The following is a 27,676-nucleotide window of genomic DNA, read 5'->3' as shown; positions in this document are numbered from 1 at the left end:
GGAAGTGAGGCATGGACAATGACCGCAACGGAGAAAGCAAGGATAGAGGGCCTTTGAAATGTGGTGCTACAGAAGAATGATCAAATGGATCGACCGAGTTAGTAACGAGGAAGTCCTAAGAAGAGTAGGAGAGAAGAGAAGCCTCATGAAAACCTTAATAAGAAGACGGAACAACCTTATAGGCCACATATTGAGACATGATGGCCTGATGAAGACAATCGTCGAAGAACAGGTGGAAGGCAAGAATGGAAAAGGAAGACCTCGAACAAAATATATGGCACAAGTAAAGAGAGATGTGAAAGAGAAGAAATACGTAGGTGTGAAAAGATTAGCTGATAGGAGAACTGAGTGGAGAGCTGCGTCAAACCAATCCTAGGATTGTTGACCAGTGATGATGATGATGAGAAACAACATTTAGTGGACGCCATTTGCAATTATGCATCGCATTTGTTTCAGCAGATGAAACAAAACATTAGTCTTGAGAAGATTCAATAACTTATCCGTAAGCATCACATCTTATTTAACTGATATTAATAACTTGCACCAAACCGTGCCAAATATCATACAAGATCTACTAAGCTTGTTTTGGTGTGGATTAAATCTCAGCATGCACGGTTGGGAATGCAGCCTCAACCCTTAGTAACGCGCGCCCGCAAGGATAGCGCCAGTGCACGCTTGCGGCTTTCTTGCCACACTTAAATATTTTTGGATTCGCGAAGAAAAGGTACATCAAAATTTTAGGGTATTTTAAAGCATTTGGATAACTTCTAATAATTAAAAGCACTTCAAATTATAATATGGATATAGTACTTTATTAAGATTTGGAATCACTCCCTGAGGAATGTCGTCAAATACTCTGTTTAACACAATCATAAAGAACCAAAAGAGAATATTGAAGTTAACTGATACAGATGGTTTCAGTTATTGTTGTAATTCTGACCTTAAATCACTGTGTACTAAATATAATATATTAACTGTGAATAAAATGCTGAATAGGCTCATTATTATAGAGAACTATTGCAAAAAAGAGCACAATATTTAATGTAATAATACACATTCTGTGGATAAACGTAACAGTCCTTTGTTGAAATCGTATCTTTGCAATAACATGTATGGTAAAAGGCTGCTGAAGTATGTTGTACATCATTCCTTCAATGGTATACCAAAGGATTTATGTATTATACAATCCGTGGCCAACATTAAAAGAAAAGTGAAAGAATGGTTATTAAGTGAAACTCTAAGCTTGTAATTTCCTTAATTTATTCTGAAATGTACAAATTATATTAATTCACATATTTTAATTTAAAAGCTCCTAAAACGTTTTGATTAGAGGAAAATGGACACCGTAGCAAAGACATCAGGAAGCAAATTGATTTAGCAAATGAGGCGTTCATGAACAGGAAGGAGCTTCTGAAAGGATCGTAATGTAAGAGTTTAAAGAAAAGGCTGGTGAAGAGTTTGATTTGGAGTGTAGCGCTCTACGATGCGGAAACGTGGACACTGAGGAAAGAAGACGAGAGAAGATTGGAGGCGTTCGAGATGTGGGTATGGAGAAGAATGGAGAAGGTAAAATGGACGGAGAGGAAAAGGAACGACGAAGTGCTGGATATGGTGGGTGAGGAGAGGCAGCTTTTGGATGAGATACGGAGGAGACAGAAGGTATGGATGGAGGGAGTACTCAGCGGGGAGGGGATGTTGAAAAAGGTGTTAGAGGGTAGAATGTTAGGTAAACGAGGGAGGGGAAGGAAAAGAGTAGGATTTTTGGATAGATAGAAGGGGAGTAGACCTTATGGTGAACTGAAGAAGGCGGTAATGGAAGGAAAGGAAGGCTCCCAGATCACTTCTTGTGTACTCCATGCAAACCTACCTTAATCGGTAGAATACTCTAATAATAATTGCTTTTTTTCTGTTAATGAAGTTGTAACTCGTAATGCAATATAAATGCTATGCTTTCAATGTTGTCACTATGTGTGATAAATGGAACCATCTGACAAGCCGTATGGTTTAGAAGAAACAAGTTTGTATGCACTAATAAAGGCAAACCTACATTTCACTGGAAAAAAATATTTTTTCCTTTGGTTTAAAAACAAAAATAAAGCATATTAATATGCAAATTTCATGATAAATATTTAGGCTAAATTTTCTTAAGGAATTGCAGATACAGGGTTCCCACTTGGTGGAAAAAAAGGATGGAATTTCTATTCCTGGAGCCATCCACTTAATTTAATATAAAAGTTCAGTTGTCCGAATACTTTTTTGCGACACAGTTGGAGTTGTTTTTCTTTTTCGTTTTAAATTTCGAAAGTTTATATTCTGTTGCTGTAGTTGTAGTGTATGCATAAACAAGGAGTCTATAGAACACACTATCTAAAACATAAAATTCACGTTTTATTCCAGGTTTTCATGTTCTAAAAGTCATCAAATTAACGGTTAAGGCATTTTAGGCAGAAATATTGATCACGTAACGATCATAGGTCGCACGTTAACTAAAAATGTAACAAACGCAACAGGTTCCTTGAATGAAAACGCAGCAAAGACAGTGCTATCTCTCATGACATCACCTATCGTTAGCAAAATTCATGCCTGGCTAAAAGGGTGTGAGTGGGAAAATGGAGAGAGCAGGGTGGCAGGGAAGTGAAGAAGTGCCTGATCTTTTGCCAGGGTTAACGTCTTCCAATCGCAGGCTCAAGGTCAATGTGTCGTCACGGCACAAGGACCAATTAATAATTGCACTTCAAATACACGTGTGCAGGTAAATGCATGGACAGTATCTGCACGTGAATGACCTTGAAACATGATTGAAATATTATTTTTTTCCTTTTAACCCGTCTATCATAGTTCTACAATCAAGTTTGAGAGATTTTTAAGGTTTTTTCGATGAAATTCATGGCAGGTTTTTTCACGGTAGAAGAAATTCACGGCTTATTCACGGTTTTAAGGTTTTCACGGTTGAGTGGGAACCCTGAGATGATAATGTTCTTGGTAGAGGGAAAAGTACAGAAATAGAAAACAAAAGTGTACCACCAGCGATCTGAATAGCAGTAAATGCGAAGTTTTGGCAAAATCCCGACTCAGCACGTAACTAAGGGTTAATCGACACACTGACCTTTGAGTGCTCCCTCATGTGTTCGCGCAGCTGCGCAGCCTTGCGGAAGAGGGCGTTGCAGAGACGGCAGCGGTGGCCGCCTGGAGCTGCCCTCGCCGCTAGAGATCCCTCGACGAGCGTTGACATCGCCCCCCCTCCACTCCCCCCTCCGCCCCCTTGCTGCTGCTGCTCGTTGCTCAGTGACCAGCCGACGGTGGGCAGTTGCCCCTCAGGAGCAAGGGGGTCCAGGTCGGCAGACTCCAACTCCTCATGGCTCTTCATGTGCTCATCCAGCTGACCCTGCAAAAACACAATGGCAGCATGCAGGAGAACCTCGTGTTACGACCACAATCCGTTCCAGAAAGCTGCTCTCGTTATCCAAAATGTTCGCTATCCGAAACAATTTGCCCCACAAGAAATAAAGGTAACAGGATTAATTGGTTCCTAGCTCCTATTGACTCACTGTTATATGAAAGTTACAGGCTATATAGGTGTGCTTTTTTAAATGAGAATAGTTATAATACAGCACAAATTGAGTTAAATATAAATGAAAACATTAGAGAAAGCATTTAAACATTCATTATACACATATACAGTAGAACCTCGTATTACAACCACAATCCGTTCCAGAATACTGCTCTCGTTACCCGAAATGTTTGAGGTTAACGGTTTTAAGGTTTTCACGGTTGAGTGGGAACCCTGACTTTGCAAATTTATATCTGGCCTTCAGTTCATGCTATCACAATAAATAACACATCATTTTAAAGGAAATTTTATTCTCAATTCTGATTTATTTTTTGTTTCATGAAAAAGTCAAAAATGTAGACATGCCAGTGCAATTAATGACTCCGCATACTGTAAAAATAGCCGTTTTGGCAACTTCATGAAATTTTTAACTCAACCTAGCGAAATCTACAACATTCATCTTCCACAATAAGTTAGAAACATTAATGTAGATTAATAAATTGGCTTTTGCATATTTTTTAAATGCATATTTTGTTGTAAAATAACGAAAATGTTTAAACACTATCTAGTTCCACAGTTTACCCCGATAGAAAAAATAAAATTGATAGAAACACTTCTTAATTTATTTTCAATTTTTATATGATCCATAATCAAAAAAGTATTGATATTTGTGAATGTCAATAACTTCTTTTAATGTCATGTTGCCAAACGGGGCTGCATGACATCAATATAAGAGCCGGTTACCAGGAAGCAAAGTAACAAACGCAAGACATGGCAACGCAGCTTTCGTTGGTATTTTTATATTGCCCATTCATAATCAATCTATACTAAATAAAAATAATGTATTTTTGGATCAAAACAGCTTGCCGTTTGTTAATGTTCCTTAATAAAAGTAAGTTTGAAAATTGCATTCAATGATTGTTCATTTGGCTACAGTGAGTCCTCGTTTAACGTCACTTACCGTTCCTGAAAAATGTGACGATAAACGAAATGACGTTAATCGAAACATAATATCCCATGAGAAACAATGTAAAAAGTTAATACCGGCTCCTAGACCTCACAATTCCTATGCGAAAAAATTTTAGCGAATCATATCTGAGGCATTTTCTACGATGGGAATTGCCAAACTATGGCATAAATACGAGTTCCTGTCTTCATCGACGACAATAGCAGCACTGACGTAATTCCTTCTCCATTTTTGTATCTTCTAGCATTTGCTTTTCGGCTTCACTATGGTGGTCGCTCGAGTGAGCGTAGACAGGGCATCATCATCGCTGAAACACCGTCGCAGTTACAAGACCAAAATTATTGTGAACATGGCGAAGAAAGTGACGACAAAAACTCTAAGTTCTAAACAAAAAAATTCCTTGAAATCACTTTTTAGGTTCCTGAAAACCATTTTTTCAAGCAATGCCTCACGCACCTACCTAAGAATTCATTTTGCAGAAAATTTGCTAAAACTGTAATCGCAATTAACCTGGATCCGCCCAATGTAACATAAATGTCACACCCTGTATCGCTCCACTGTAATGGCTCTTGCATCGTTTGGGCACGGTATATTGTTGTGTTTTATACTTTATAAGAAAGAGGAAGCTAAGTGCTTCAATTCAAGGTAAGAATTGTCAAGTGAGAGTGAAGACCTATCCTTTGAGTACCCCTGGTACTTATGCGCCTTCCCTAGACATTAAAAATGGACGTTCGCTTTGTGTAAATATTTAATTTTTTCATTAACTATATGCGCTACAGCAACAATTTTTGGTATGTATCAACATAATGATACAAAATTATTAATAATACATTAATATGTTTGGTATTGCTTTCCATTTCTGTAATATACTCTGATAAATGTTACTGTGACATAAATGTCACATTGGGCGGATCCCTATGCAAATCTTCAAAGTTTCGAATTTTATGCTCTAGTTAGAATTTATTCCATTTTCAACGTTTTTTCCTTCGTATTCCCGCCAAAAGACTTATTAGTTATCAATTAGTCGATAAATTTGCATTTATTAACTTTTATTCCGGTAATTACTCTTGAATTAAATTTTTTAATATTAGGGATATCGATAGCTCAGAGATATTACACTGTGTGAAGCCAAATAGCTTCCGGAAAACGAAGACTTTGACGAAGTACAATATGCCTTGAGCTACCAGAAGCAGCAATTGTCACTGATGAGAACATTGCAGATGACCAGGCTGGTGGACTTGTGGAAAATTTAACGGGAGGACAACTTCGGGCAAGAGTGGAGCTTCTTTTGCAGCTTGATAATGATAATACTAATGAATTTCAAGAGAAGTCCTGAAGTATTTCGGTACCAGTTAGATGTAAGGAAAAGGATTCGAAGTCAACGAAGCTTACATCACTTCTCCAATAGAAAAAAGTAAAAAGAGAAGCTGCCAATTTGCGACAAGAAGGTCATTTTGTAAGAAATAGGTTATTCCCCGAAACAGATCTTCCTGAATAGAGGGAAAATTAGGTGTAGAAATTTTTAAAATAGTTTTTTCGGATGACATTCTTTTTTCTCATGGCAGAATTAGATAATTATACTACTTCTATTGTTTTTTCATCTTCTAGCATCAGTAAAGAGGAGATGAAAATTTTCATTGGGATTTTACTGTTATGAGGTTGTAACTGGTTTCCATCCAAGCGATGCTCCTGGGAAGATTCTGGGGGTGCTCACAACTCAATGGTTACCGTAGCCTAGCAAAGGAATAGGTTCTTTGTGATGAGTAGATACCTTCACTGTGCAGACAATACGATGCCCGACATAATAGACAAATTGTGGTAGCTTCGCCGTAGATCACTAAATTGAAAGAACGTTTAAGAGGGATTTTTCCCACTGAAAAAACTCTCTTTTGGCAGGAGTATGATTGTTGAGTATTTTGGTATCTATCCTTGCATGTAATTCATTCGGCGGAGGACAATCAGTTTTGGTGGTAATGGTGGAATATTTTCCTTGACTTTTGGATGTAGCTGTTCACAATCTGAAGCTGTTCACAATCTGTTCACGAGCGAAATCTGGTCATTGCATGTCACAATTAGAGATCAGGCGTGTAATAATGCAAACATTACTGACCATACATCGATGCAAAGGCAAGTATAGCCGCCGTACTACTTCATTTTCAACAGAGGCAGACAGTGAAATATGTTACGATGCTAATGATCAATTAGTCTCAAAAGATTGCGTCGCCGTGCTGGAGATCATTGCGCTTCCGTCAAATGCACTGCATGCGATGCATGAAATATGGACAAATATTGCTTTACTACTCACCACTCAAAATGGTACGTATACACCGGCATTGAACTCTAAAGCAATCTTTAGTTTATATGAAACAAATTGATTCAAATTTAATTCAATTTTATAAGGTATTACACCCTCATATGTTGTGAGAATATTTTTCAAACATGTATATTTATTCTATGTATTTTCCAAAATTGGGAAATGCATTTTCAACTATTTTACTTATTAGCCATGTAAAAATATTATTTAAATGTACCTTCAACAAATCCATTGATTGTGTCAATTCAAGGTTCTGTAATTTCATAACACTACTGCCGAAAACTTAAATTTATACATAAATTTAACATAATTTTTCTTGGTGTGTATTTGACAAGTTTATAATATAAACATTATAAATTAAAATATACCCCAAGCTTGTGAAATAGCATTTAAAAAATCCAAAACACTTCTACATCTTAAAAAATCACAATTTACATCGAAAAATTTATGAATCGCGGGCAATGGAACTCTGAAAATTATTGCTAAATTTTAAAACAATTTACTTTAAATTTAAACAAAAGCTTGAAAATAGTGTACGTAATTAATAATATGTTTTTCTAGTGTTTTTTTATCATTTAAATGAACAGTGCAGCTCAAATGCGAAAAATATTTGCTTTTTCTGGGGAAATATTACCTTGCACCAAAAGACAACAGATCCGCCCAATGTGACATTTATGTCACAGCCTGTATCTCGGAAACTACACAACCGATCAACGAAATATTTTCAGAATGTAGTAAAAATGACACCCTTACCATTCCCCTAGAATATGAAGTATTAATCTCAAAAAAAATATTTTGGGCGGATCCAGGTTAAGAATAAACACACCGTTTTACACTTTGTTTAGACTGACTGTATTACCGCCCACAAAACGAACAACCTGCAACGCCCGCCGCTTCGCCTTTTTTTTCGTGTGAAATTTAAAAGCCTTGACGTTATCGTGAAGCGAAGGTGCGATAAACGAATGACAATCTCAAAATTTTCGTGACGTTATCGCGAAATGACGTTAATTGGGGTGACGTAGAACGAGGACTCACTGTATTACAAAACGTGAGAACTAAAATACATCACATTTTGAGCAATTGTGGTACCGAGCTGTTTTCGGCCTCGTGTGTGGCCTTCTTAATAACGGTGCATCTTCTATGCTGTTAACACTGGCACCCGACCAATCCTAACACCTTTTCATGCCATAGTGGGTCAATTTGACACCCAATACGACCATGCTTGCATATTTTACTCAAAACACTGAATTCCTTTCCAGTTTATTTATTTATGTTGTTTATAAAACATTTGGGAGGGTATTAGAAAATTTAATTAGATGAAAAATATTAAAACTGTACAGGGGAACCACGTTAAAGCGAGTACGGGCTATTGCGAGACCCCTGCCATTACGAGAGATAGCCGATGCACCGTCAATTGACCCTATAATAAGCATGTTAAAAATTCGTTTTTACGAGGCCCTTTTGGTGTTGGCACTCGCCATAGCGAGAGTTTTGCCAGAGAGATCGACGGAAAACCTTCACCAAGAGTCCCTTATCTCTGTAATTTCTTGCGATCTGTTAGAAATGAAGTTAACATGGAGTGCTCAGTCTCAAATTCATGTAGTATACTGTCGTTCGATACAAATAAGTAGTTCATTTTGGTGAAAATATTGTGGCATTAACATTTGCGAATGCTTGATCTTCTTTTGTTCCTCAGGCGGTGTGACGTTTATTTAAAGCTGGCGCTTGGGAGCGCTCACTGCCATTCTTTTTTTTTGAGGGTTACTTCCGTAGACAGCCGCGGAGGCCGCGGCCGGGAGTAGAATTAGGGAAGGAGAGGTTGCTACCGTCGGGAGCTCGGGGAGTTTTTTTTTGGGAGGGTCAGTCGGCGAGAGTCGAAGTTGTCGAGCGGAGCCTACCAGCGTCCGGCTAGGACAATTAGGAATTGGTGGCTGAGGCTGATTTTGAGTTTAAGTAGTCTGGCATTGCCGGAGTATTTTGTACCGGTATTTTTTTTATATTTTCCTTTTATCACCCCGTCCTTTTTCCCAACCACTCCCGATTCTCAGTGATGAACAGGTGAACGGATCAGCGAGTGGTTGTCCGTCGCCTACTACTCTGAGAGAATCACAAAAAGAAAATTATTCCGTTTCCTACCGCTTCCGAGTGTGGGCGGAAGTTTTTGCATTACCCACACTGGCGCCCAATTTATCGTCGACTACTCTGCGAGCATTCCCGGGTGGACGTTACATTTATGGCGCCCGAACGCGGGGCAAACTGTAAGTATAAATTTTCAATTCTTTACTTTATCCACGAGGTCGGCGATATTGTGTTATTTGTTTCAGTGTTAGGTTCAACGTTGTCTCCCTCTCCCTGTTGTTGATACCTTACCGCGGTCCACCCTGAACCTTTAGTCTTATTCCCGACGGACCCCGGGAAGCGAAGATTAGAACCCACTTTTTTCCTATATCCCCTTGGTTGTTTTAGCGGTTAGTCATGGAGGGTTAAGTAGGAACATCGTGGATAAACGATTTGTCCAAGGCCGAGGCGGTAACATATTGTGAGAGGTTCGGTCTCCCTTCGTCGGGAACGTTAGATCAGCTGCGGGCCGCGCTCCGCGAATATTGCAGAAATTTGACGCCTGAAGTAGCTACGACGGCTTCTCTCCCGCGAGAAGAAAGCCGACTTGCAGATTTGTTGCGTCAAATCGTAGAATCTAATCCCCGGGAAAGGCCGCTTTATGACGCCGTAGGCTGGGCGAAATTGGCCGGTAGAAAAGGACTTTCCTTTTCTGGAGAGGAGACGGAGAGCGTTGCCTCATTTTTAGAATCTTGCGACGAGTTTCAGGCAGATAATGATGCCTCCGATGACATAATGTACCGTCTCACTTCTGAAATTTTAAAGGGGAAAGCTCTACAATGGTGGAGAGTTAGTAGAAATTCGCTCGGGACGTTTTCTGCGCTAAAGGATGGGCTTCGAGAAGCTTATCTGCCCTTAGATTATGATATAAGGCTAAGAAAGGATATGTTTGTACGCACTCAAGGGGCGGGCGAGAAAATTAATGAATTTCTGACTTGCGTATCCGCAATGAATAGACGCTTGAAGCGACCCCTGCAAGAGAGCGAACTGGTTGAGTTGGCCTACGGGAATTTGCACCCCGATTACCTCCAGCAAATTCCTCCCAATGCTATTTCCTCCATCAGGGAATTAATGTTCTTCGGACGAGCCGTAGAAGGGCAGAAGATAAGAAGGGAATCATATATGCCCCCACCAAAACCGGTTGATATGGTCGATAGGGAGTTCGAGTTTTCGAGGGTGAAATGCCTAGATTATGATTCAGTTTTAGCTTCTACCCCAATTTCCGTGGAAAATAAAAAATTCTCTAATATGAAATGCTGGAATTGTGACGCGAACGATCATTTTTTTCGTCAATGCAAGAAATCTCTTTCTAAATTTTGCCACCGTTGCGGGAGAAAGGGACAAACTGTTCCGAGTTGCTGTTGTACGGGAAACGCCGGGGCGACGTCTTAAATCCAGGCAGCAGGCTTCGCAGACTTCGGCTCAAGCCGGTGGGTCTGGACAACAAATGGGAAGATTGGTTAGAAACTGTTAGAAATTTTATGTGTAATTCACCCCCCCCCCCCCAATATGTTCTGTCACCAACCGAATTTTCGTAGAAGTTGAAATATATGGTAGGGCCTGGCCCGCGTTGCTCGATACGGGAGCCTCCCAATCGGTTATAAATGCCGCGGTTGAAAGATGGTTAGATGATCTCAGCATTCAAATGCGCACGCGAACCACCCAACTAGAAATGGCGGATGGTCGTCGGGCCTCCATTACCAAGGCCGTGACTCTTCCGGTAAGGGTGAAAGAGAGGGTCGTGTTAGTTCATTTTGATGTCCTCCCCTCTATGCCCTATAGCCTAGTACTGGGAGCGGATTTTTTGATGAGTATTGGTGCGAGATTGGATTTTTCCAGTCATGTGGTTAAGATTGAGGATGGAACTATTATTCCGACGATAGCTTCACGGCCCTCTTCCGCAGGGTTTAATTTACAATTGGAGAGGATTTACCCCGAAACCAGTCTCACGCCCGCTGAGGACATCGCCCTAATCAGATTTTTGGATACTGAACTCAAATTGTTCGATAACGTGCCGGGACGCACGAGCGTTATAAAGCATAGAATTGTCTTGGAACGCGATGTCCCGATTAAACAGAGATATTATCCCGTCTCCCCTGTGATTCAGAGGGCTATCGACGCCCAGGTAGACAATATGCTGACTAATGGAATAATTGAGCCTTCGAATAGCTCTTGGTCCTCTCCCGTTCTTCTAGTGCCAAAAAAGGATGGCTCTAAAAGGTTCGTCGTTGACTTTCGTAAGGTCAACAATGTGAGCAAAAAGGACGCTTATCCCTTACCATATATTTCTAATATATTGAACAAACTCCGAACAGGAAAGTACATTTCTACATTAGATTTGGAGAAAGGATACTGGCAAGTAGAGTTAGAGGAGGGAAGCAGAGAGATTACGGCATTTACGATCCCAGGGCGTGGGTTATACAATTTCAAAGTGATGCCTTTTGGTCTGCATAGTGCAGGCAGCAACGTTTCAGCGCTTAATGGATAAAGTTATTGGCGCAGAATTGGAGCCTCATACTTTTGCCTACTTAGACGATGTCGTAATAGTCAGTTCTACTTTTGAAGAGCACCTCAGTCACCTGAAAGAAGTTTTCAGGCGTTTGCGAAATGCCGGGTTGAAAATAAATATAGATAAGTGTCAGTTTGCCAAGATGCGTCTGAAATTTTTAGGATATATTGTCGGCAATGGCGAACTTGAAATGGACCCCGAGAAGGTTGCTACGGTGGTTAATTATCCTACCCCCACCAACGTAACAGAGCTACGTAGATTTTTGGGTTTCGTGGGTTGGTATCGAAGGTTCGTACCTTCATTTGCCTCAGTAGCTGCGCCTCTAACCGATCTCTTAAAACAAAAGAATGCAAAATTTTGTTGGACAGCGAAACAAGCGACTTCGTTTGAAATATTAAAAACATGCCTTGTGACGGCTCCAATTTTAGCTTGCCCACACTTTGAGTTACCATTCGTGATCGAGTGTGACGCATCCGGCATGGGAATAGGGGGTGTTCTAACGCAGGAGATTAACGGAGATGAGCACGTTATCACTTATTGTTCACGAACCCTTTCTGCCGCTGAAAGGAATTATAGTGCGACCGAGCCGGAGTGTTTAGCAGTTTTATTCGCGGTGAATAAATTCAAGCCGTATGTGGAGGGCTACCGTTTTAAGGTAATCACCGATCACGCCTCGCTTAAGTGGTTGGCGAACTTTTCGAATCCTCAAGGGCGGCTTGCGAGATGGATATCTCAGTTGCAGCAATATGACTGCGAGATAATTCATCGTAAAGGTGGGTATCATGTGGTTCCTGACGCCATGTCCAGGATCGGGGCAATACAGCGTGGTAAGAGTTTGAGATCTTCCGCGGTCGAGGATTCCTGGTATTCGAGTCTCCGGCGTGAAGTGGAAGAAAGTCCTGACGATCATCCTAAGTTACGAATTTCCTCGGGGCAACTGTACTCTAGAGACGCGAATGGAGAGTGGAAAATGTTAGTTCCATTTTCGTTGAGACCAAAAATTTTGGAGGAAAATCACTGCTCTTCAAGGGGCGGTCACCTTGGATTCTTTAAAACCTTTCGGAGGATTCGTAACTTTTATTCGTGGCCGGGGTTGAGGAAAGACGTAAGCGATTTCGTTCGGCGATGCCGAACTTGTCAGCGCTTCAAGGTTGCGCAAGTGAAACCCCCAGGGCTTATGAGGCCACATAAAATGATGCGCCCATGGACGATCGTTGCCTCAGATATTATAGGTCCTTTTGCCTCGTTCGCTGAAGGGAAACCGCTACTTGCTAGTCTTTTTGGATACAAGCACCCGCTGGCCCGTTGCAATACCTTTGCGTAGCGTGAAGACAACACATGTTGCTCATTACTTGCGTACCGAAGTAATTAACCACTGGGGTTGCCCAGAAATAATGTTGACTGATAACGGTCCACAATACGTGAGCCGAATTTTAAAGAAAGTTTGTGAATTGTTCGGAATCAAACTTTGTCACACAGCTCCGTATGTTCCGCAAGCAAACCCATGTGAAAGGACGAATAAATCCATTAAAACGTTATTATCAATTTTTTGTGAAAAGAATCAGCGTAAATGGGACGAGTCCGTTTCCGATCTATTGTTCGCATTGAGGAGTTCGATCTCGGAAACAACTGGCTTCTCCCCTGCTGAACTAAATCTCGGGAGGCACTTACCTGACGACTTATACCGGTTGTCAGAGTTCGGCGATCTGGCTGAATTTGAGCCGCGCGGTTATGCGGAGGAGCTGCGTCAGAAAATACAGAAAATGACTGTATCGGCCGCGGCGGCTCAGAGTGAGGCATCAGCTCGCCAAGCTCGCTATTATAATTTGCGTCGCCGTGAAGTGAATTTTCCGGAGGGCACATTGGTGTGGCGGCGGAACTTTCCTAAGTCAGATGCCGGAGAATTTGTCGCGGCTAAGTTAGAGCCCAAGTTTATAGGCCCCTTTTTAGTTAAGCGTAAAGTCGCTGATTCCATTTATGAGTTAGTTACCATGGGGGGTAAGGCCTCGGGCCAATGGCACGTCCGGGATTTAAAGCCGGTGAATTAAGCATATGCAGTGGGCGAACTGTTTTTTTTCTGTTGATATATAAGTTGTATTTTTTTTTTTTTTTTTGGGGGGAGGGGAGTGATGTGACGTTTATTTAAAGCTGGCGCTTGGGAGCGCTCACTGCCATTCTTTTTTTTTGAGGGTTACTTCCGTAGACAGCCGCGGAGGCCGCGGCCGGGAGTAGAATTAGGGAAGGAGAGGTTGCTACCGTCGGGAGCTCGGGGAGTTTTTTTTTGGGAGGGTCAGTCGGCGAGAGTCGAAGTTGTCGAGCGGAGCCTACCAGCGTCCGGCTAGGACAATTAGGAATTGGTGGCTGAGGCTGATTTTGAGTTTAAGTAGTCTGGCATTGCCGGAGTATTTTGTACCGGTATTTTTTTTATATTTTCCTTTTATCACCCCGTCCTTTTTCCCAACCACTCCCGATTCTCAGTGATGAACAGGTGAACGGATCAGCGAGTGGTTGTCCGTCGCCTACTACTCTGAGAGAATCACAAAAAGAAAATTATTCCGTTTCCTACCGCTTCCGAGTGTGGGCGGAAGTTTTTGCATTACCCACACTGGCGCCCAATTTATCGTCGACTACTCTGCGAGCATTCCCGGGTGGACGTTACAGCGGCAGAAAGCAGACAGCAGCATACCCGCAAGTCTGTGAGTTGCGTGAATAGAAAGCATTTAATGGCAGACACCATGACCAAAAAACAATGCTTTGCATGATTTTTATTCAGTGCGGCGCTTATAAATTGTTTGAATAGTTAGTCGTTGTTTGAGTAAGAAATTTTAGAGATGCAAAAAAAACAACGCTTTTTTGTCTAGATTTATGCTTACGTTTATCGGATATAAATTTATCTGTCGCTGCATCACTCCTGTTCCTGTATAACTGTTCGCAACAGGTATATTGACTATTATTTGCTCCACCCCCAGTAAACCGACAATTCGCTATATCGAGGGAACATTTGGGAGGGTACCGGTAAAACGGGGTGAATACAAACAATTTTCAACTTCTTTCGTTTGAAATTTTGCATACTTGCAGTTGTTCCATATAATCAATGTTTTGCCCAAACACAGGTCTCTGTTGGACCTATTTATTTATAGTATTTAATTTTTAAAATTTTATTTGATTTTTAAGAAAAAAATTAAAACATGGTGTTTCTATTCACCCCGCAAATGGGGGTGAATAGAAACAGTACTTCAATTTCATGTTTTTTTCTATTGAAACGAATCGGGGGTGAATGGAAACAGTTAAGTACGGTGTTTTTAATTTGTAATAGATAAATACAAATTTATTTCTCAACATAATGATTTAATTCAGTACACACACAAAAGAAGTTACATAACTGTAAGTAAACAAATTGAATAGGTAGACATTTACCGTATTAAACTAGATTAAATTATGATAAATAAATTGTGAGATCAGACCGGTCATCTTTGAAAATTTTTCTTGCGGGGTGAATAAAACACTAAAAATGATTTGTTTCTATTCACCCCATAAATTCTGAAAACCTAAACTAAAAAATATGAATAGGTAGTAGAAAATTTAATTAGATGAAAAATATTAAAATTGTGGTCGTTCAACAATTTCCATGGTGTTATGGGAAACTAGCTTCTACAAATCAGTGAATAGTTTTCACTTTTCCTCTGATGGGTTTGAGAGGTACAATGAATTTCAATCGTATCAGGTTAAAAATAATACAGTAGCTTTTTGACAAAAAATCAGTATAAAACACACACCGTCACATTGAATACAAAGGAACAGTAGAAAGTCTTCAATTGAATATGATAGTCTGGATCAAAATGACCCATCCTGGCGTGGCAAGTATAAGTGATGAGAGAAAATAGAAAAAAATAATAATATCCGTACAGTGAGTCCTCGTTTAACGTCACTTACCGTTTCTGAAAAATTTGACGATAAACGAAATGACATTAATCGAAACATAATATCCCATAAGAAACAATGTAAAAAGTGAATTTTGGCTCCTAGACCTCACAATTACTACGCGAAAAAATATTAGCGTATCATATCTGGGGCATTTTTTACGGTGGGAATGCCAAACTATGGCATAAATACGAGTTCCTGTCTTCATCGACGACAATAGCAGCACTGACGTAATTCCTTCTCCATTTTTGTATCTTCTAGCATTTGCTTTTCGGCTTCACTATGGTGGTCGCTCGAGTGAGCGTAGACAGGGCATCATCATCGCTGAAACACCGTCGCAGTTACAAGACCAAAATTATTGTGAACATGGCGAAGAAAGTGACGACAAAAACTCTAAGTTCTAAACAAAAAAATTCCTTGAAATCACTTTTTAGGTTCCTGAAAACCATTATGTCAAGTAAAACCTTGCGCACCTACCGAAGAATTTATTTTTCAGAAAATTTTGCTATAACTGTAATCACAATTAAGAATAAACACACCGTTTTACACTTTACTTTGACTGTATTACCGCCCACAATACGAACAACCTGAAACGCCCGCCGCTTCGGCTTTTTTTTCGTGCAAAATGTTAAAGACTTGACGTTATCGCGAAGCGTAGGTGCGATAAACAAATGACGGTCTCAAAATTTTCGTGACGTTATCGCGAAATGACGTTAAACAGGGTGACGTAGAACGAGGACTCACTGTGTTAACTTTTGCACAGTGGTAAACCAAACTAAATAATTAAAAGTCATGAAATATTAGTGTAAAATTTTTCTTTATTTCAAAATAATCAACGTAAATATATTCTCTTTTGGGTCAAATGGAACCAGCCGGGCACTCGAAGTGTTAAAACAGAAACGGCCCCTGCGGATGTACGAACTTATGCAACAATTGAATACATACGTGTAATGCGGGGGGGATTCGCAAGGATAAAAATAAATTTTCTATGGTAGAAATTTTGTTATGAAATTATTATTTTAAAAATAAAATAATTATCACTATTAGTTAATCAGAAATTCTGTTACTCTGTTGTGTTATGTTAATTGTGTTATGTAGAAATTTCTGTTAACTACTACGAGAGTTTTTTTTAAGAAATTGTTCACGAGCAGAACAAGAATCGCAGTGTATTGGCAGTTGCGAAGAGAGAATTGGAAATCTTTCCACTCTCTCTCATGAAAGGCTGCATCACTGAAGCATTAATTTAAAATTTACAATCCAGATTCAATGTCTTACGCAACTTTGGATCCGATATAAGTAATGGAACAATCTACGGCTGTTTGATAGTTGAAAGAAATTAAACTCCCCAAGGAAAGTGCTGGGCAAAAACGTGGGACTTTGGAAGGATGACCAAAGGAAAAGACAAATATATAGAACTAGGAAAATCACGCTCACACTCAAGCACCACGCAGATTTTCTCCGATGAATAAATTTTTGCGTAGGTCTCAATCTCTGGTTTGCGAAGCTTCCGCTTTGGATTGGATGTATCTGGTGAAGGGTAATATCTGTGAATATGTGGATCTAACGAATCCAATCCGGCTTACCCTAATTATTATTGATGATCATAACGATTTCATTCGGATATAATACTACAGTAGACTCTTGTTATTACTTTTGTTCACCGGACCAAAAAAGTGGACGTTCGTAATAATGAAGTTTGTATTAACGCTTCTTTTAGGAATCATCAAAAAAAAAATAAAAACATACTTCGTCGAAATTTCTTGTCTCTTCAATCTCCCGCACTTAAAATCTTCAGATGCAAGTGTATAATATACGCGATTAATTTATGCGCAAGTCCTCGATATACGAAGAAGATGCATTCCCAGAGTTTGTTTGTAAGTTGATAAACCTATACAAGGCATCGAGGAGTGACGTTATCCTGCAGAATCCAACACTGCATCAAATCACGATTGTGACGAACTGATCTAGCTTGCAACATAGCTGGAGCCGAAAAAAATCGCTGTCCGCCGGAAGAAAGAATGGGCGAAACGCTGAAGAGCACCTAACTTCACACCAGATTAAATGATACTTTGTTCAGATTATACGAATTCCTGTACGCCACGTCGTGTCACATCGGCAAACACCAAAGGCGCCAAATTTGAAATTTTGGGCGCACTTGCATTTTTTGAATGTTTGTATCTCTGAAAGTTTGTAAATCCAATGTGCGTAATAAGAGGACTAACTGTACGTCCAATTTATGGGCGTTTATGAGTGGATCACCATTATTCCACCGGAAGGAAGCTTATTACATCATGTTGCGTGCGTATTGAAGTATCTCCTACTGAAGAAAGAACCATAATTGACGCTCTTGGGCACAGTACAAGAAGAGAACTTAAACGTAGATCAATGATGACAACGTAGTATAGCGTAAATCCACCTAAATGCCGTTGCTTTTTCGCAGAACTTCGTAATAAAGTTCATTTTGTACCTATAGGGACCAGGACTGAGGTTCCTGATAGGGAAAATTTCGTAATAACGTTTCTTTCACTGTAGATTGGATAGGCCTTTACGTTGGGGCTAACGAACTGCTTCGTAATAATGAGAACTTCGTAACAAAGTTGTTCATATTAACGATAGTCTAGTGTAATAATGTCTTTATTCGGGCGAGGTTGAGACTAGTAAGTCCCCTCTTCAACCTAACCCCATGATAGTGTCAACGCAAACGTATTTAAAAATGGTAGATAGAAGTTTACAATACAAAATAATACCATATACACTATTGGTGAAAGGTCAAACAAGATAAATAAGTAATGGGAAAATTTTGCGTTAAAAAAATTTATGTTTGTGGGGAAAAACATTAGGATAAGGGTGTAGTATCCTTCAGCGCCCACAAGAGAAGGAGAGCGTGAAAAACCTGTGAAACTCTAATGAGAGAAAACTAAAGTCATGAGATAGTGCAATCTGAGATAGGAAACGGGCGATGCAATGCGTTGCGTGTTGTGGCGAATCATACCTGTATGCTGAACTCCTCTCCGCACTGCGCACAGAAGAGCGACTCGTCCTCCTCGTGTAGCATCACGTGCGCCTTGAGAGACGCCATGCGTGAAAACGTTCGGCTGCACGCGGGGCACTTCAACGGCTGCCCACTCCCCACCTCTGCGTGCGTGGCCTCGTGAAGCCTCAGGTTCCACTGGAAATGCAACGCAAAGAAGACACAGTGCATTTAAACAAGTAGTCCACTGCCAGGAAAATTAACAAATATAGGTACTATAAAAATAAAGTAAAACAAACTTAAGACTAACCTTAAAATAGGGAAGAATAAACTGATAGAGGTGGATGAATTCTGTTATTTGGGAAGCAAGATAACTAGTGACGGGAGAAGCAAGAAAGAAATTATCAGCAGAATAGCCCAGGCGAAGAGAGCATTCCACCAAAAGAGAGACCTGCTTACAGCGGGAAACTTAAATATGGAAGTAAAGAAACAATTTATAAGAACCTACATCTGGAGTATGCTCCTATATGGAAGTGAGGCATGGACAATGACCGCAGCGGAGAAAGCAAGGATAGAGACCTTTGAAATGTGGTGCTACAGAAGAATGATGAAAATCAAATGGATCGACCGAGTTAGTAACGAGGAAGTCCTAAGAAGAGTGGGAGAGAAGAGAAGCCTCATGAAAATGCTAATAAGAAGACGGAATAACCTTATAGGCCACATCTTGAGACATGATGGCCTGATGAAGACAATCGTCGAAGGACAGGTGGAAGGCAAGAACGGAAAAGGAAGACCTCGAACAAAATATATGGAACAAGTAAAGAGAGATGTGAAAGAGAAGAAATACGTAGGAGTGAAAAGATTAGCTGATAGGAGAACTGAGTGGAGAGCTGCGTCAAACCAATCCTAGGATTGTTGACCAGTGATGATGAAAACAAACTTGATAAGTCATGTCGTGGTGTTAATAATCAGTGAATTAATACATTTTATGAATATAATCCTGAAAAAATAGGTACAGAATTCACACCATTGTTGTGCTGAATAAAATTGTTATTAAAACATAAAACTCATCCATTTCTTGAGGTCATGAACAGGTTAGGCATTATTATGAGCCAGGTAAGGATCAAACAAGAGCCATACACTAGTACTTAACACGTTGCGTACCAGGGTATTTAAATTCCTAGGAATGCCGATTCTGGGTGGAGGTGTTGAGATTGGAAATATGTGCCTATTAGGGCGTAATGCCTTTGGTTTAAACATTGTTAAAAAGCTAATGTTTAGAATAAATCTTCACCAAATCAAACATTGTGATGTATCAATTCACTATGAAAAATGAACAACAACTGAAAACGTACTAACGAATACGTATTGTACGCTTTAAAATTGTTTAGGTTGACGTGCATAAATGACGAGAATTCTCGCCCTCATTACGCAATGTGTTAAACAGAGAGCTACAATGGGCAACTTGACTCAAGTAGTCGCAAGTCAACCTCCTTACGCAAGATATAAGCTATTGTTACTTAATCAGGGCTTCATTCTGGAATGGTTAATGGGCTTCAAACTTTCACACCAGACTATACATATATTCATGTGTGTTCGGGCCAGAACAGCCTTATTTTTTTCTATTCTTTCAAGTTGACCCCATCCTTCCTTTCTCCTGCCTTCCTTGGTTTTAGTTTCTTTTGCTCCTATTTGCCTATAGATGGCTCTAGAAGCACAGGAACATCGCTTGCATGCCTTGCACCGGGGTTGTTCGTTTACCGATGTCAAGGCGATGAGGGTGATTTTTTTCATCTCGCCGAAGCTCGGCCGAGGAACTTCACTCACGTCAACTGGAAGACGGACACCACACAGGGTGCAGAAGTTGATGGAAGCCAAGGTGAGGCGGGAATTCCCTGGCTCAATCTCTCTCCACCCTCTTCCTTTCCTCAATGTCACAAGATTTGGTTTCATGTCCCTCATTCTTTTTTCTTTATTACTTTTCTCGTTGTAAACACAAGGCTAAGTTCCGGCCCTGCATTGCCTGCATTTTGGGTGGGATGCAACAGCCCTGTGATGTGACAACAGGTATGGCGTGGTAATTGGAGGAGGCGAAAGACAGACAGCTGAGGTCATTTGCACCACGATGGAATGGCTATGGAAAACAAGAAATTTTTAAGGCCCTAAGTAGGTTCAACGTAAAAAAAAAGTGTTGCTCGGATGAGCCGCCTGAAAAACCACTGTCCAAAGCCTTATTGACATAGCTCTTTGATCGTTGGATCATTATTCCTCATATAATGGTCCTCCAAGGTCGTTAGAACATTAATTGCTTATGCTTGGTTTCGCTATTTAGTGGGCCTTATTCGCTTTCATAGCGCTGAAGTGTTTTCCCAGTGCGGCGGCATATGCATCTATAGGGTGCACTGGGGTGTTCGCACCACCCCCTCTAAAGGAGCCGCCCGCATTGTCTAACATTGCAGAAACTCGAAGGTAACTTTTCTTTCTGGCTTAGCGTTGTGTACCTATGCGTATTGTCAGTTTATATAAAACTCTCTTAAACTGTGCGAGTGGATAGCATCGTTGGATGAGGGACTCTGTCCTGCCTCCCCCTTTCCCCCACATCACGCCACCCACCACCCATGCGCTGCGGAGTTCGGCAGTCCTCCCTTCGCTTCTCGCTTCCCTCCCCGTCCCTCACCTCACCTAACTCAAGCGTCGACAGACCACATACCACGGGACGATGGAGTGCGAAGGGAGATAGAACGACGAGCATGCATGAAGAGTGAGACGCTTTGAGAGAGTGTGTTGTTGGCGGCTGTAGTGCACGAACGTGGCAAATAAACCTTCTTTGAGTAATGTAGAGCTTTTCTTCTCACTGATGCTACCTTCCATGATGGTATCGATATACTGAACCCTTACACAATTGACGTAACTATTTGTCGTTTCTACGAAAGTGAATGTAGCCCAAGGTATCTTTTGCGAGGTTTGTTCTGTATACGCTACTGCCCGTGTCCTGGTGGTGGGTTTGACGCTACCATGTAGATGTGAATGTAAATACTTAGCGATTTTTTATATTGGTAGCGGAGTGGGAAACATATGGTCTTAGATTTTCCAGGCGTAACAAGGGCATGGAGGATCATCGGGTTTTCCATCTGCATCTACATAATACCCTGGGAGCCTCCTCTAGGGTGTTTGGCAGGGGGTGATCAATCACCAGCATGCAGCATGCAATTGGACTCCCACATGCACACCACACTGTCCAAAAATATGTCACCCATACTAACAAATTATGCTTATCTAGCGATTCGATCGATGGATTTATCTTCCTCATAGGAAAATCCACTCAAATTGGTAGAAAATTAATTGCGTATGCTTGGTTTCGCCATTTAGTGGGCCCTTCTGCTCCTATCCTTTCCCAGAGGCGTCGGCGGATTCCCATCGCGGCGGCGCCTCTATCCTTTTTTCTACCTCTCCTCCCCCTCCCCGGGTGATTGGGCGTATAAGCCACTGGCTTGGTTCCCGGCCCCGGTGCATTGTATTCTTTGAAGGGTTCACCTAGAACCCTAAAAACTCTCTTTGTCCAAAGCCTTAATCCCATATGTGTCAACCATATCTGGTAAGATCCACCGCATTCTACGACGGTATAACATCAAAACCATCCATCTGCCACCACCTAAATTAAGGCACCACTTGGTGAGGGTGAAAGATCCGATCGGCCTGAAGACACCGGGGGTTTATGGAATACCTGGTGAATGTGATGAAATATATGTGGGGGAGCCAGGCCGAACAATCGAGACAAGGTTAAAAGAGCACCGAAGATTTTTCAGATTAGCGGAACCAGAAAATTTGGCCTTGGCAGAACACAGCATTAATGAAGGCCATGCTATTAGATGGGAAGATACAAAAATCCTTTGCCACGCACAGCGTTACTGGGACCGCATAATTAAGGAAGCAATAGACATCCGCCTCAATCCCAAAAATTTCAATTGAGACACCGGCTTTCATCTTAGCAATACATGGAGACCTGTAATCAGCTGTATGAAAAACATAAGGGTTAACACTATGGGTGCCATGGACGTTATATTACGTCTTTCCATTTAATTGGCTTTGTATGCGTGAAGCCGTAATATTTCACATATGGTTCTTTTCCAGTTTACTGCTTAGTAGTTCTGTTTTTTCAAAAACTAACTGCTCGATGGAAAAAGATTTCACTTAATGTCTTGAGGACAAAAAGTCCTCCGTAGCTACCGGCATCCTCATCTTAGGCCACTTTGTGTGAAAATTCTTAGGGCCAATGAACCGCTCATTGAGGTTGCAGTGACTCTTTTTGTCATCCAGGCTTTATAATTCTTTGCTTGGAACAATGCTTTTTTATGATTTCCATGCTTTAAATACTTCAAATGGAGCGTAATAAAAAATTATTATGCAGGTTATGGCGGTAAATCATATGTTGCAACTTTTTTATTTTTCAAAAACAGTAAGTTTACATTGTTAAATTATATTTTTTTAAATTAGCAATAAATGTAATTCAACTCATTCATAAAGAAGAGCAAAGTCCATTTTCATTGAAATACACATCGATATAAATATATTTTTGATGCTAATGTTTTAAAAAATGTACGAATATAGTAAAAATGGCTGGATTTTTCAGTAGGGCTTTAAATTTAGCAGCCGGCACTCAAAGTGTTAAACGTGAAGAATTTTTAAAGACCTACAGCCAATCGGACGACACTTGAGCTGCATTGTTGTCCTCGGTAAACGGTCGCTCCAGTTCAGTGTGAAGTTTGACTTCCATAAAGTAACACAGCCTTGAGGATGGGAGGCAAGTCATCTTCCGAAACGTCGGCTTGTGTAAAAGCATTAACCTGGCTGAGAACCCGAGAAAAATTCATCAGTAGTATTCACCAGGAAAAATTAAAATCGTTTAAAAGAGGTTTCACATTATTTCTTTATTGCCTAAGTCGAAAGATTATTACTCCTGCAGTATGCATATCACGCTTTTAGATTTTTAAACGACCATAGCTACGATACCTCATATGATAGTCTTCATCAGGCAATCGTACCTCAAAATGTGGCCAACTAATTTGTCTCATCTTCATCTAAAGGTTTTTAGGTGGCTTCTTTTTTCTCCCACTCTTCTCAGCACTTCCTCGTTACACCGTCAATCCATTTTATCTTCATCATTTTTTGGTAGCACCACATTTTGAATGCTTCCACTCTCGACTTCTCTGCTGCTGTCAACGTCCAAGCCTCGCTTCCACAGAGAAACATGCTCCATATTTAGCTTCTGATGAATTGTTTCCTTACTTCTATGCTTTTATTTTTAACTGTAAGAAGATTCTTCTTTTCACAGTAAGCCCTCTTCGCCTGCGCTATTCTACTGACTATTTCTTTCTCGATTTCTCCATTGTTGGTGATTCGGCTTCCCAGGTAAGAAAACTCTTTCACCCCTTCAAGCTTATGCTTTCCTAGGTTAATATTTGTCTAAGCCTCCTCTCTTTTGCTGCAAACTAATATCTTAGCCTCTTTTATCTATATCTGGCTCCCTTTTATCAATTTTGAAGTTCCACCCTATCCTGTTCTCATCCCCTAATCCACATGCCCATTCCTGGACTTTCACTTGCTTAACGTTCGTTTTTATACTGCATTACTTCTGTGTTGAACTCAGTCCCTCCACACATCCACCCCTTTGCACTTCGACTGAAATCCTTGTGCCGACATTAGGGCACATGCTCATCCATCGGCCAATAGCAAGAGAAAACGTCAGAGAATCCTGCTTCCCCTCTCTCTGCCTCACTTCCCCTCTCACGCCTCCTCCCTCTTTGGATTCCGCACGGTAAGGAGGAGTGGCTCTCTCTTGCTTCGTGACAACGGACGGGAAGTGACCTGCTCGTGGCCAGGGCAATCTTCATCACGCAGAAAACGCAAGGATTTTTCAATAATAGTCTCCAACCAACTTTGTATTGTACGTATATAAAATTAAATGTATGTAACTTTTTGGGAATCAATCGAAGTCTTTTATTTTTGTGACTCTTTACCGCCTATTTTCTCACAACGCATTTGCATTGCATCCTTTATAAATCTTTCCCTATCCTATCAGCCACCAAAGTTGCTTGCACCTGCAGATTCTTGTCGTTGTTTTTTTTGTAAAATTATTTCTTGTTTCCGCTAGTTATACCACTTGTTTGTCCTCTAATTTATGCATTGTTACCTGGCCACTATAAAATGGCAACTGTATTCTGTATTAGGTTCCCTTTCTTACAAATGAAATACATAAAAATGATGATTTTGAATCATATATAGGGGGCAGAGTACTCACCAGTACGTTGTAGGAGGCCGTGCACTTGGAGCAGCGATGGGGCTTGTCGTCCAGGTGAGATTTGAGGTGCTTCTTGAGCAACGGCCACTTGCTGAACTCCCGGCCACAGATCTGGCAGAACCACACACCCTGCGCAAACACGCATCAACACAGAAATAATAAATTGTTTGTTTGTTTATTACTCCAAAAAAATATAAAAAGTACAGAATAGAATTAATTACATAAAATGGAGTAACTTTAGGTAGCCATTAAGGACAACCTGTTTTTTGGCTACCATCATTTACATAGCTGGATCATTTGGCTTCCATCATTTACATGATTTACATAGACTGACATATACACATTTTAAGCACAACATTTGCATTGAAGCTAGTACGTTACATGGTATTATATCATAGAAGAAAATCCTCCACACTTTGCATTCTAAACAACCAAGACTGAATATTTTTCATAATTACGTTATTATTTTCTGCTTTCAGACATGAATCAGGTAATAAGTTGTACACTTTTGGGCCTATAAACAAGAAACAACGTTTATACAGCGTAAGATTAGTCCTTGGTAAAGTAATACGTGATCTTCGTAGGGTGAAGGAAGGACGGTTGTATAATAATAACCCCGTATTTCCACTTCTCATGAAAAATCGATGTAAAACCTTGTAAATAAAAAGCAAATCAACACACTGCTCGAAAAGTTTGGCAAATGCCGAACAGGGTTTACTGTGGAGAAACACCAATGCGCGGAGGGAAAAAGAGAGAGGTTGAAAACAATGGAATGCAATTTCTATCGGGGGTAAATACCATTTAAAAAATACTTAGAGGAACGGTGAGTGATCATGCTGAATGATCACGGGATCATTCACAGGATCATGTGAGCAAATTAGAACATGTTCTAATGTTCACTGAACGATCATGCGCATGACTGTACATTTGCCAATTTTTCCATTATTCAGGGCGAATGATTTCATTCGAATGATCATTCAGCGTGATCATTCACCAAGTATTACGGCCTCAAGCTCAGCAAAATAATTTCCCAATCTATTTATCTAGTTCAACAGGTAAGTGATGGGCAGAGGGGGTACTAATAATTAGAAAATATGGATAGTCCAAACATTCACTTTTATTTTTAATGATTATGATAATTTAAAAATGAAACGATATGTATATCCTCATTTACGTGCACAGACGATGACTTAAGATTGCTCAGCCCTTTCCAGCCGGTGCCTACAAAAGGGTGGTTTCCTATTATTTTTTTATTGCCTTATTCGAAAGATTATTACTCCTGGAGTATGCATTTCATGCTTCACATTTTTAAATGACGATATCAATTTTTCGCAATTAACGTATTTCTCTGAATTTAGCCCCCACCCCCCCCCTAATTTTGAGGCTTCAGTTTCAGGAAAAGTTTAAAGAAAAAAATGCGTTTGAATACAGTCCCCCCCTTTACTTTTACCACAGGCATTTTTGGAAAAAAAAAGGGGGTACTATATTCAGACACAAACGGTAAATGAAAAGTGAAAATTTTTAAGTGCACGAAAATGGGACGGCTAAGTAGGAATGCTGGGAAAAGCCTATGTGACGTCAGTCTGGTTTCGGCTGCCACCATATGAGGCCACTTTGGTACAAGGCTATGAGTGCCGATACGATGCAGGCTGCTACCAGGTAGCGCTTGGATTAAATAAGGATTATTAATACCCTATCAAACGAAGGAAACTTTCAGACCTTAGGCAGTTTTAATAGGTGATTATTAAGACATGTTTCCCTGAGCTCTGTGCCTCATGCATGCATTGGTAACCTCAGACGATGTAAAACTCCTATCTACTCGTACAGAAACTGTGTTCCTCTGACGTCACGTGGAGTGGCATCCCTGTCGCCGGGTGAGGCCACCTTGGTGTGAGGCTATTGCAATGGTTCAAACACCATTACGCTAAGTGCTACCTGCTAGCAGCCTGCATCGTAACGACGCACATATCCTCGCCCCAAGGTCACCTCACGCGGCAGCAGCAGCAATGAGAATGACGTCACAAGGGCTTTTCCCAGCATTCATACATAGCAGTCACTGTTTTACGCGCTTGAAAATTTTCACTTTTCATTTAATGGCGAAAAATTTGATATCGTCATTTAAAAATTGAAAAGAGTGAAATACGTTCTCCAGGGGTTATAATCTTTTTTTTGGGCAATAAAAAAATACAGAAGATTCCGGTTAATTAGGACATATCTGGACAGGTGCTCTTTGCCCCAATTAAGCGGTTGCCCCAATTAGGCGAACTCTCTCATATATGGGCATAAAAAACTTTGAAATGGTAGAAAGAAGACTAAAGAATGTTTATAATGCAACACAAGTTTATTTAACTATTAATTTGATTAATAAATGAATGAGTTTATTTAATTTATTATCATTTTTAAGAATTATAACATTTTTGTTAAAAATATTTTTCACAGCCACGGGCGATGCTGAATTATCTGAATGTCTTTTAATGAGTCCTATTAAAGAAAAGTCCTATCCTCTTGCAGATAGTATAACAACAAGAGCTTTCAAAATAGGGCAAGAATAGGAACATTTGTGAAAAATAAGATTAAATCAAAGGAGGAAAATATAAAAAAATAGTATTCTGAAAACAAAAACATTTAATTTCGTCGCGAGTATAGAGTCAATGTTGCCGACTCATGGCCCAATAAAGCAGCATGCTGTCCCAATCAAGCGGAGAATACTCTGGGATATTCCTCTATTGGTCCTGTTCTTCAAGATCTTCCCCAATTAACCGGTTGACCCATTAAATGGAATCTACTGTAATAGGAGAACACCCTTTTGGTGAATCGTGGAGGAGGAACGTACCTTGACAGAGGGCGGGATCATCTTGGAGTCGTCCCGACGCGGTCTCCCCGGGCCTCGCTTTGCCTTCATGGCATTCACGCTCTGCATGGGTCGCTCCTGCTGCACCACCGAAGCGTTGCCCATGACGTCTCCCAAGGCCACGGCATCGTGGTTCTGATCCAAGAGGGCCCCTTGCCCCTCGTCGTCCCCCTTGCC

At 40.6% G+C, this 27,676-nt stretch overlaps 1 protein-coding gene across 1 annotated transcript in view; it reads right to left on the bottom strand.

Moving 5' to 3' along the window:
- LOC124170064 (zinc finger protein 236-like) overlaps nucleotides 1-27,659 on the bottom strand; it is a 149,306-nt gene extending 121,647 nt beyond the window's left edge. Inside the window, 4 exon segments of the mRNA XM_046548750.1 lie at nucleotides 3,107-3,385; nucleotides 18,372-18,548; nucleotides 24,649-24,777; nucleotides 27,482-27,659. Coding sequence (XP_046404706.1) covers nucleotides 3,107-3,385; nucleotides 18,372-18,548; nucleotides 24,649-24,777; nucleotides 27,482-27,604 — 708 coding nt within the window. The 5' untranslated portion in view covers nucleotides 27,605-27,659.
- Between the last annotated feature and the right edge of the window lie 17 nt (nucleotides 27,660-27,676).

This window comes from Ischnura elegans, chromosome 13 (genome assembly GCF_921293095.1).
Source record: "Ischnura elegans chromosome 13, ioIscEleg1.1, whole genome shotgun sequence".
Lineage (NCBI taxonomy): Eukaryota > Metazoa > Arthropoda > Insecta > Odonata > Coenagrionidae > Ischnura > Ischnura elegans.
This window is presented reverse-complemented; position numbering and strand designations above follow the sequence as displayed.